The sequence below is a fragment of the Triticum dicoccoides genome, chromosome 3B (assembly GCF_002162155.2).
Source record: "Triticum dicoccoides isolate Atlit2015 ecotype Zavitan chromosome 3B, WEW_v2.0, whole genome shotgun sequence".
Lineage (NCBI taxonomy): Eukaryota > Viridiplantae > Streptophyta > Magnoliopsida > Poales > Poaceae > Triticum > Triticum dicoccoides.
In genome coordinates this window covers 812,359,563-812,371,920 of record NC_041385.1, presented here as the reverse complement: position 1 = coordinate 812,371,920, position 12,358 = coordinate 812,359,563, and the positions used below count along the sequence as shown (strand labels likewise).

The 12,358-nt window shown below is 40.0% G+C and overlaps 1 protein-coding gene across 1 annotated transcript; it reads right to left on the bottom strand.

Annotated features, from left to right (window-relative positions):
- LOC119278644 (germin-like protein 1-3) lies at nucleotides 1-1,154 on the bottom strand. Its single transcript, XM_037559979.1, has 2 exons — nucleotides 929-1,154; nucleotides 1-824 (listed from the first exon to the last, which is right to left on the bottom strand). Exons 1-2 carry the CDS (start codon nucleotides 1,062-1,064, stop codon nucleotides 283-285), a joined length of 678 nt encoding a protein of 225 aa, XP_037415876.1. The 5' UTR covers nucleotides 1,065-1,154; the 3' UTR covers nucleotides 1-282.
- Between the last annotated feature and the right edge of the window lie 11,204 nt (nucleotides 1,155-12,358).

Sequence of the window (12,358 nt, the reverse complement as noted above, 5' to 3'; positions counted from 1 at the left end):
TGACAATTAAAACAATCACGCACGTTCATTTTCAGTAATAATGGACACATACAAATTAATCACCGGTAGGTCGTTCGTGAACAAAAAGCAACAATTAACAGTAAGACCGGCGACACCCTTCACTAAACATGCACCGACACACAGGAATCGATCAGAGTATGGTACAAATGATACTTTCAAGCAAATGAATTGAAGCTGCACTTGGTCCTCGTCATTATTAGTAGTACACGTACGCACGTAGAACCGACCGAACCAACCTCATGCATGCATATGCAAGGCTAGTTACTTTGGCGGGAACTTGGACTTGATGGCCTCCACCAGGCCGCCGTCGATCTGGAGCGCCCTGGCCAGCACGTCCGTGGGCACCGGTGGCGAGGCACCGAACATCGCCACGGCGAGGGACTGCGTGCCCGGAAGCTGACTGTTGAATGCCGAGATCGCCATGGCCGGCGCGCCGCCGTTGTTCTTCTGGTAGTGCACGAGGCCGCGGGGGAAGACGAAGAGCTCACCCTTGCAGACGGTACGGGCGAAGAGCTTGCCGGCAGTGGTGACGAAGCCAACGTCAAGGGAGCCCTCAAGCACGTAGATGATCTCGGTGGCACGTGGGTGGGTGTGTGGCGGGTTCACGCCCCAGGGCGCGTAGTCCACGCGGGACATGGAGACGCCCATCGTGTTGAGCCCCGGGAGCTTCTCCACGTTCGCCGCCGTCACCGCAGATCCGACGGGGTTGCCGGTATTGCCCGGGAGTGCCAGCGCCGAGGAGAAGAAGTCGTCCGCCGTCACGTTCTCCGGCCTCTTGCAAGGGAAACCGTTCAGCCGCAGTGCTGCACAAATACATGCATGCATGCATTACTCTCTATTCTCAGGCATGATGTATAGTCTATTCATGTGCACACGACGTATGGATGGAAGAGCTAGCACAACTTACGGCCGTCGAGGGATTTGTAGTCGGCGACGCAGAAGTCCTGCAGCATGTCGGGGTCGCCGGCGAGCAACGGTGCGGCGAGGGCCAGGAAGGTGGCGCAGACGGCGAGGAGGACGGTAGGGAGCTGCTTGGGCGCCATGGTCAAGTGCTCCTTAATTGGCTACTGGCTGGTTGGTGCGACGCTAGGTAGTTAGCACTGTGGCGAAGTAGCTGAGGATGAGAAGGCAAAGCATGCAGCGCATGTATTTATAGTGATGTGTAGCGTAAGGGGGATGTGGTCGATCGGTAGCTGATCCATAAACACGTGATGAAGTTAATTGCACACGGTTTCATGAGGACTATTCATCAAGGTATAGTCAGCAGGAGGATTAGGGCATGTACAATGGTGCTATCTTAAGAGTGCCATATAGAATAAATGATGAGGTGGAGGAGAGAGAACCCACAAGAAAAGACTTGTCTTCTCTTATTTAAGAGAATACAAGAGATGATCTCTTAGCACAATATGTCTCACCATGTTTTTAGGAATAGCTCGTTATTGAAGATAAGGCTAAAAGATGACCTATTGCAGTGGCGGAGCGTGAACCAAAAATGAGGGGGGGCCAACAGGTTCAAATTTATGAAAAAATGGCAAGTAAAAGCAAGAAAGTGCAAGTTCATGGACTGAATGATTCACTAAAGATTCAGCAAATATGAATACATAGTTGTTTCTCTGTTTGTGCCCATTGCTACCTAAATTGGAATTTGTAAACAAATTTTTATCAGCTGAAAAATAGTAAATCCACATTTGTTCTTTTACTTGAAGTAATCTACTTACCCTAACCATCTAAAATAAAGAAATAAAGGTGGTCTGCAATTTACATGTCAAGATAGAATAGCAGAAACTTAAAGCCAAATAACATAAATGGAGTCGTCGCTCCCAACCCCCTCCCGCGCGAATTTTGCAGGTACAGCCTGCAGATCCACTTGATACTCACTTGTTACTGCTTGATTTGGGAAAGGATCTAGAAGAAAAGAGCAAGCATACAAAGTGGATTTGGGGACTGGATTGGGAGGGGACTCGAGCAGTTGCTCAGGGGGTCAGGGGAGTAGGGGACTAGTGGAGAATGGAGATGAGGAGGAGCCAAGGAGGAAGAACATGTGGCCACTCAGGGAACTAGGGTAGGAGAAGTTGAGAGGAGGAGGAAGACCTGGAAGTGGCAGCAGTCACCATGGGGGGCGACCAGAGGAACGGGGATTTTTTTTTTAGAAAAACCAGAGGAACGGGGATGGGGCGGCGAACCACTTTCCTCCCTCGTCACGGGCTGACGATCGTCCTAGTCCACCGCGGGCCATGAAAATGGGCCGTGTATCCTTATAAATATATTTTTTGCGCTGACGGAAGGGGTGGCCACAGCTCGGAATTGTCCCCACGACACTCCACCAGTGACCTATTGTAGACATTTTTTTTGTCATATTTAAATTACATGCAAGACTTAAGATAAAACTATCTTATAAATTATTGTACATGCCCTTATAATTATATTTTTATTGAGTTGGATGAAAGAGAAGAGGAGGGACAAGGGAGACGAGTTGTAGATTAACAGCCGGCTGTAACACCAGCTCCAAGAAACATTATGAAAGTGTAAGATGGGTCATGCATTAATAAAATAATACTTCTTAGTAACTAGCTATTATCTGTATTTGCTATAAGTAGATTGGTTTTATGTGGCATGGCAGTTCCATATAGCAGGTAGTTAGCTATGCTATTAACAATGCTCTAACACTTTAGCTTCAAGATAGGGTGGGATAGCGATGTCAAATTGTCAACCACCATACCATTTGTGTCATGTGCTCGTGTGGTCAGAGAGGGTCTTAGCTGCAGGATAGGAGGAGGAAAGCTGGTGTTGTAGTTACTAAACTGTGATGCGTTCGACAAAGAAAAATACTTTGTTTTGGCCTTGTCTGTCACTCCCTCCCTCTTACTCCCTTCGTTCCAAAATATAGTGCTTCCTCTATCCACGTGCTTCAACTTTGATCATAAATTTAACCAACGAAACCGATTGCGGCGGGAGCAAAAGTTATAACAGCGAATTCGTATTCAAATGAACTTTTCAATTATATAATTTTTAATTTTTTTTCTCCCGCCGCAGTCGGTCTTGTTGGTTAAATTTATGGTCAAAGTTGGACCTCGGGAAGCGTGGGCACACTATATTTTGGAATGGAGGGAGTATAATATAAGATGTTTTTTAAAATTATTTTAGCTTGCAAAAATGTACTATATTATGGGACGAGGGAGCACGAATCATTAAGTCTAGGTTGTATCGCATGGACTAACTGGTAATAGGGCAATTTACCATTGTATCTCATTAGGCTCGGTCAGTAAGATTTAACTGATATATTGTAATAAAACTCACATGGTCTAAATTTCCAAAGTGGACACATATTAGGCTCACAAAAAATCCAAAATTTGGCCACACTTGAATTTAATTTGAATGTAGTGTGATATTCAAGATTAAATAAACTTTTGCTCAATAATATTAAATACCTGTACATCAGAAATTTTGTTACAATTAATTTATAGCATGCTTTAAATTCAATTAAATATTGTAAATTAATGAAAAGTAGGTTCTTTAACAATGGCAGTAATTCCAAAAACATTTTTTAGTGTCTTCAAATAGAGAGAGGTGTGCTTTATTCATGATTTTGTTACTCTTTCCCATTTCTACAATAATTATTGAACTGCATGCACCAGCTAGTTTACATACTCCGTACTAGAGAAAGTATAGTGCCAACATTATACTCCTGCAATAATTAACAAACAGGTTATTAATTTGCATTAAATTTTTTGCGTTTATAATATCTTGTATTTTGTATATCTAAATAGCTAGTCTCGACTAATCTATTTTTCGCTCAACATGCAAGTATGTCATCTCCGCACACAACATGCATGCATGAAAGAAGGCACACCAAACATGCATGAGAATTTCCATTCTTATATGTTATTTATATTTAAGAAATGTTTGACAACTACACAATAATCAAATACTCCCTCGGTTCCTAAATATAAGTCTTTTAAGAGATTCCAATATGAACTATATACAGAGCAAAATGAGTGAATCTACACTCTAAACTACGTCTATTTACATCCGTATGTAATCCATATTGAAATCTCTAAAAAGACTTATATTTAGGAACGGAGGGAGTACAACATGTGCATGAGAATTTCCATTCTTATATGCTATTTATATTTAAGAAATGTTTTATAACTATACAATAAATCACATATATTTCTGGTTTAGTTGTATATTATTGCTCTCTTTTTTGCGGGTATTTATATTATTGCTCTAATATGTTTCATACAATCAAATATCATTGAATACTATATTCCAAAATATAACGCTAAATCAAGACGCATTCCTATGTTTGTCCTCTAAACCTTACAGATAAATGCGCTGTTACTTTCTTTTTCCCAACTGCATATGGTTCATTTTCCGTCGACAAGCAGCTTGCTTGCACGTCAGATTATATTAAATTGAAGAATATGTGTAAGGAGGAAAAGAATTGGGGCCCGAGATCTGAAACTAGCTGGTTAGAAGTAGACGCGGGCATTGATTAATGAAACCGCCGTGCGTCGGTGCGTGCAGCAGTGCTCTAGTTAGTCCCCAGCTTGCTTGATCTCTTGCATCCATATCGACCGTGTGTTACAAGGTGTAGTGACTGCGTGCAGCACCTACCGATCGATGTGCCAGCTACTGCAGTCGATCGATCGGCTAGCGTGTGAGAACAGACTCGAGTTGTATGGGGCCTCATTCATTACCTAGCTAGGTACACGTGCATTGAACTTGCGTGATCTTCGTAAAACTCCAAGTCGTGAGGTGTTCCTCAGTGCTTGGACTAAAGGAATACATACGTATGTACGCTGCATAGTAAGTATATACCTGGGGTAGTACATACACTCATTCGTATCCCCAGAGGAACCTCGCAAATACTGAACCAGCATAACAATTTAAGATTGATGAAGTTATCCATGTGATATGCTAGCTCCACTGCCAAGTCTAGAACTTGAACACTGATCGGTTAATTCCACCACAAGGAGCATAACCATCTGATCGAATCCTTTGTGTTGTTTGCATGGTTAGCTAGCCAGGGATTGGCTAATATGGATGCTTATATATGTTTACCGTGTCCTGCTGCTGTGAAGTGTGAAGAATGTAAGCAAAAAAAGAAGAAGAAAATCGGCAATGCATACATTTTATTTCTCCAGAGAACCCAGTTCATTAATCCGTGGCGACAAAACATCGACAGCAGTGTTAAGACACTCCGTGCAAAAGTCTTTATTAAAACATGATCATATCCGTTGCTCTTTTTTTGTGGTCACGTGTGTGCATGCATATAGTATGTCAGATGTCACCAACCAAAATTAATTAAAGGTAAGATGCAAGGTTGTATTACGTACTTTGATCGATCCTAGCTTGGATGGTGACATAGCTGAATATGGCTAGTCCCAGCTACCATGTCCGGCCACGAATAAATAAACCGTTCCGTGGCCCGGCCAGTACGTACTCTGTGTAGCAGTACGACTCGCTCGTGATGCTATTGATTTGAATTAGTTAGCGTACGTAGATGTGCATGCAAGCGCGCTGTATACGTGCACTGCATCAACAGGATCAAGCGTACGACGTACGTGCATGAGATATCGAAATTGGATCGAGGCGTGCATTGTTGTTTAAATTAATCCGGGGTACGTAGTCGATTTAGGTAGGACTAAGCAATTACACAAGATACGACACCGAATTTGTTAATGATGTTCACAAATATGGCTACATCCCCATGTCTGACTACGGGCGCTCCTCCTCATGACACCGCCACAGTGTCGCACCCTGACCAGCAGGGCACCAGCACACGCCGACCATGTCACCCTCTATATCTGTGCTATTATGTTGAGGCAGGTTACATCATGTGTCTACCCTTAAATTATATAAAAAAAATCCATGATACAAGTTTTAAACTCAAACATGCCTTTGTACCCTATCCGCACACAATCCAAATACAACTATAACCTACCTTGTACATATATTTGACACAATTCCAACACACGCGTTGCCTACTTTCAATGCTTGCATGTGCAAAAGGAACGCAGTAGCCGTAAGCACATACACCATGAGTATAGGCTGGGTACGCGTGCAAAAACATCTAGCCGTCTGTAGTGTGCATGATATACGTATCTTTCTCAGCAACAACAAAATCTAGCCATCACTATATAAATGCTCTTTAATCACTACGCTTTCATACCCCACTTGTGTGTGCAAAGAGAGATCCATGTTACTAATGGAAACACACAACTAGACCTACGTGTGTATGATTATCCGGACGTGGATTTCAGATCATCGACCTTCGTATTTAATATGTTTGGTGTGAATCAATGTGAAGATCTGTGCATAGTCTTTCTTGCACGTCAGCATGCATCAATGGGAAATCGTTTGCATCCAAATTAAGCAAAGCAAAATTGAAAGGACGCTATATTTATTAATTTGACAACGAAAGTGGACTTCTTTTGACAACAATGATCGTATGATGACATCTGGTGGTTAGAGATCTAGCCACCAGCTCGGTCTAAATTTTCTGCCGTGTCTACCGTAGACATGAGTGCTTGCTAAATTGCCAAGTGGGAGAAAGGTGCGTCGGCAACACACGACCGACGTCGACGGTGATAGCATATGGTTTCTGACGAGACCTCTTTCCGTTTGTCGCATAAAAACCATTAGTGTGCCGTCCCATCTTTTCAACTTTATAATTACTATTTTGGACCTCTTGTTTCTACATTGTGTATAGAATCTAACTTTATTGCTTAAGGGTGTGTTTGGTTGAGGAACCAAGTGGAACGGAATGGAATGGTTCCATTCCACTGGAACGGGTCCGTTTCATTCCTGTGCTTGGTACAAACAGAGAAGTGAAATGGGTTGGTTCCGTTCCTGTGTTTAGTTAGAGAGATGAAATGAAAAATGGAACCACATGAAATTCGAAATTTTGGCAGTATTTCATTTGTATTTCGAAGAAAAACAACATAACAATATATATATTGACAAGAATCACACATATATGACATCAATCTTTGTTGCGTCGTTCATATGGCCAATAATATGTTGGTCGTACCCCCAGCTCTTACCAATATGAGAGCTTATTTCTTCTAGAAGCTAAGCTAATTAATCAGCTAGTCTAATCACCCATTTAATTACAATTTACACCGCCTAGCTTTAGAGGGAGAAGCAGCTCATGCCAGAGCCGGAGCGGAGCGCAGGAACGGGAGCACGGCGTCGGGCGACGCCATGGGCACGGGAGCATGCGACTTGTTGGCGGCTGCGACGCCGTTGTACCTCCGGCGCGCGGACAGCCGGGGCAGGTTCTCCAGCAAGTTGGCGTGCCACGGCGGGCACTGTCTCCTGTCGCTCCACTGTGCTGGCGCTTGCGTGCGCACCAGTGCCGGCCCGTGCGCCGCGCCGCCGTCGGCAGGTCCCCGCGCCATGGCCTTTCGCCGCCCAGCTGCGTAGTTCCCGCCCCGCCGCTAGGTCGCCGCGAAGTTACTGCTGCGCGCCATCACGGAGGAGAGATGGGGGGAGGAGAGTGAAGCCGGCGCCGGAGAGGAATGGAGGTGGCAGATCTAGAGGGAGGGAGAAGTGGGAGGGTGGCGGCGGTGAGACAGGGGAGTCGCGAGAGGATAGGGCAGAGGAGCGTGTGAGAGGGAGAGGGCTCGCTCCTCGTTGTCCGCTCGATTTGGAGGTATGCCTCAGTTCCGCATAATGAGCGAATATTCCATTCGCTGGGACGGGTGGGTTCTGTTTCCTTCGACTAACCGAACGCGTGGGCTGTGGGAACGGGTCGGACCCGTGACGTTCTACCCGGTGACAGCAACCAAACACATTGGAGGCCAACAACAATGGATACAAATCTTTCGACATATATCCCCGTCTTGTTGTTCTCATTTGGACCGACATGGCTAAGCTGGGGAGTATATGGTATTTTAATCCTGGGTATGCACAACTCCTGATCTAGATGATTGTCGTCCAGAGATTTGGCTTGAGCTAGAAAGGAAAAAGTCCAAAATAAACCTTGAACTTGTAGGCGATAGCTAAATCAAACTCTGAACTCTCAATCCTTGAAATCAGCACACCAAACTCTCTGAACCCAGTCTATTTTGAACCTTGAGAGGATTTAGCTGGTATTTGCTGAATTGGGCTGGCCCATTAGGGTAATTGGGCCGATTTTTCTTTGTTTTTTATTTTTATTTTTGTTTATTTTTCCTTGGTTTCTTCTAATTTTTTTCTTCATTATAATTTTCTCTGTTTTTTCTTCATTTGTTATAATTTCCTTTTTCCTTGTTCGATTTTATTCATATTATTTGTTTTTTTCACTTTTATTTTGTTTCTTTACCAGTAATTGGTTTTCTTTTTTACACAAGTCTAATTATTCTCAGTACCCAATGTGCATGCAGACATGAAATATTTTTTGATACACTTTTGACATTTTTCAAATATATTACGTACATTTTTTGAAATGCATGCTTTCAATAATTTTTTAATACATGGTAATATTTTTCCAAATACACGTTTTGCATTTTCCTAACAACAATAAACATTTTATAAACCACACAAACATTTCTCTACACTGTTACACATTTCTAAAATTGTATACACTTTTTTCAAACACATGTCACATATAGTCTTGTAAGGGTATGACACATTTTTCTACATCATGAATGTTTTTTACATTATATACAGTTTTAAAAAATCTAACAAGCACATTTTTTAATTTTTTTTAATGTCATACACAAATTTTTTTACATTTTACAATTGTTTTTGAATTGCCACATACATTTATCAAAACTTGTGATATTTTTTAGATGTCATAGAAAACTTCTTTACACATTTGGTAAGGTTTAAAAATTTGTTCTCAGTTTTACAAATTTCAAAAGGTGTTCGCATTCTTCAGGGTTCAAAAATGTTTATGTTTCAAAAAGTGTTTGCTTTTTCAAAACTGAATATTTTTTCAAAACATAGTTGTTTTCCTAAATTATTCAGAATTTTCAAAAAGTGCTCACACTTCATAAAATGTTCGGACGTAAAATTGTTTATGTTTCGAATATTTGTTTGCCCCTAAAAAGTGTTTTCAAAGTTCAACGCATCGGTGTGTGCTTAAATATATCGGGCCTCTAATTATATCACACATAATTTTCTGTAGTAGTGGCTAGCGGGATGAGGTCAACTCCGCTTGGTGCCAAGTTCAACTCTGCCCGAGTCGTTTTTGTCACTTCGCGCTTTAAGGAAGAGAAATACTTTTTAGCATTAAGAAGATTAAAAAGGAAACTCGCTTCGTGCCTGATGGGCCAACCTAGTCGAGTCCAGAGCCAACAATCCCGGGATTTAACATGCCACGTCGATGATCCATGTTTTGGAAGTCACACAAGGTTGAAAATAGACCGAGATCAGAGAGTTCGGTATGCGGATTTCTGGGATTTGAAGTTTGGGGTTCGATTTAGCTTTCGTTTACAAGTTCAAGGTTTATTTTAGACTTTTTCCTATCAAAAATGGTGGTGTCAAGTCGTTTTGGTCAGCAGGTCTCTTATTTTGTCCTTTTCAGCTATCGGCCTTCTACCCATATAGTACACGATGATTCAGCAGTTAGATGGTCTACCTTGCACGGAATCTCTCTTAGGCTAGAGTGTGTCAACAATCTGACTTGCCACCTATTGGGGCGGCAGGTTCATCCGGCTCTTCAATACTCTTAAGGTTATTGTATATATCTTGTACACGATGATGGAAGTTTCACATTGAGCTAACGTAGAAAACTTGGGAGGGCCTGATGAGGGCATGTAGTTTTCAGTTTTACGAGGAATCATTGTCTGTTCTTGTGGTTTCACATTTTAATCCAACATAATTTGCTAAATCTAGTTTGCACAACAAAAGCCCAGACACGATTCTTCAACCTATCAGTGATGGGGAATAGACCTAGTTTAACGCTGATAAAAAATCAAAACATGGTGTCGACATGCAAAGTACTTACCATTCATGTTATCACATGTTTTCCTTAATTATTATAAGATTTATCACATGCTTTACCAGCTGAAAGGAGCGTCAGCTAAAGCATATTTCTGTTTATTTTCTAAAAATGCATGTACCTTTTTATGTTCCTGAAAACTTTTATTTATCATCGTGAACATTTTCTTCAAATACATTGACATATGTTTTAAAATACATAAACATCTCTTTGAGATGGCAAACGTATTTTTTTATAGACATGCACACTGTTTTGAAATACATAAATATTATGTGATTAAAAAAAACATGGACAACAACACCAATGAGGCAAATCTTATTATAAATTAAGCAAAGCAAGACGCGAGACAAAAAGAGAGAGGCTAAAAACCTAGAAAAAGGCCTTTATTTAAATTGTGTGGCATACGGCCTCTTTTTTCTATAAGCAAACACTAAGAGCTCATGTGATTCTTCAATAGTACTGTCAAATTTATTTAATACACAGTAACACAAGTTTCTGAACAACATTACAAATTGAAAACAGTCATAATACTTTTGATTGACCAACTACATTTTTCATATACTGTGTAAGCAAATGATTTTCGTAATATTTTTATATAAAACAATAAAATAATGTATTTGATTTTATTTATACATATAATAATTTGATTCAAATACTCGAGCAAAAATATTAGGAAACGAGCCCTGTCTGTGCTGGCTCATTTATGTTCTTTATGAGGTTGGGGTCGCAAGAACTATATCTCGCATAAAGCAAGACTGTCTACCATCTCACCCGAAGTTTCACCTAAGCGCTACAGTAGAAGACTTTTTCTTTTGGTTTTCTTTGTTTCCTCACTATTTTTCTTCGTTTCTTTCGTGGTTGTCATTAGTTTTTCTGTTCTTTTTTTCAGTTTTAATGTTTTTTCTCGGTTTTATTTTTTTCCTTTTCTTTCTTTCTTCATTGTTCTTAATTTTTTTGTTTCTTTCTTCGGTCCGTCGGTCTTATTTTTTTCTTTGTTTATCCCTCGGTTTTCCTTGCTTCCAATCTTTTGCATTGGATTTCAAACGGTCTATTTGTTTATCTTTTTTTATTTGGTTTCTTCACTTCTCACCAGTTTCATTTTTGTTTGACACATGTCAACTTTTTTCAGTCCACATTCAATATTTTTCGCATAAAATATTTTATACATGTTTAAAATTTTGCAAATACATCGTTAATATTTTTTTTGAAAATCTATATTATTTTTGTTCTAATGTTTTTCATACACAATGTACAATTTTGTATATATCTAATACATTTTTAATACACTTTAATATTTTTCAAATACAGGATTAATAATTATGATGTACATGGTTCACATTTTTAATTACACGGTGAGCATTTTTTTAATAGCAACAAACATTTTTTTCACACACAATATACATTTTACATACTCCCTCCGTCTGGAATTACTTGTCACGGAAATGGATAGAAATTGATGTACGTAGAACTAAAATCCATGTAGGTACATCCATTTGTGCGCCATGTAATTCAGGACGGAGGGTGTATACATCAGGAACATTTTTATATACATGCTTAACATTTTTAAATATAGAATAAACTTTCTTTAATGTATGTTAAACAGTTTTCGTGTACAACTTATTTATACACGTTAACATTTTTTCTATATATGATCAACAGTTTTTTAGTACACACTGTATTTTTACATATGTTTCGTATACATGAAAAATAAATTTTTATATGCACATTTTACAGTTTTCAAATGCTTGGTTAACATTTTCCAAATACTTGATTAACATTTTTTAATACATGACCAACTATTTTCATACACATTGTAAATTTTCCGTACATTTTCTGTATACATGAGAAACATTTTCTATATACATATTTATAATTTTTTATATGTTTGGTAAACATTTTTTAGAATGTGTCATCGAAGGTGTTTTCTGTAAACATATTTTGAAAAAAAAATAAGAAAAAAAACAGGAAAACAAACAAGGCAGTGAACTTGGCTTTCTCCTTGGACTTTCCTTCCCTCCTTCCCCTTCCGCTCAGTAGCTAAGATTTTTTGTTGTGTTGATTGTGATCTAATTCACACTCTTTAGCAATGACCACAACTCAGAGGAAAGGGAAGCTACTTTCGGATGCATCGGGTTTGCCACAACAATCCTTAGCCACATATCAATCGACGGGTAAAGCAACTATGGTCAACAATATAGACCATCAATTCATTTTTAAATATATAGTCAAAAATAATGAGTTAAATAAGCTAAAATGCTAAAAAATGAGAATTGCTACAAGGCTAAGTGAAAAAAGTTCACTAGACGATGTAGGCACGCGACCAGCAGAAGAGAAGGCCGGCTGCGGGATGGTGAAGCCCGTTGTCTCGGCACCAAAAGTATCTTTCTGTTGTTTTTTTTATTC

Bases quoted from the DNA above. Each gene is read 5' to 3' on its own strand.
- LOC119278644 (XM_037559979.1), bottom strand. From the start codon at position 1,064: ATGGCGCCCAAGCAGCTCCCTACCGTCCTCCTCGCCGTCTGCGCCACC. The intron at 825-928 runs GTAAGTTGTGCT...GTATTTGTGCAG, and splicing joins CTACAAATCCCTCGACGGCC to CACTGCGGCTGAACGGTTTC.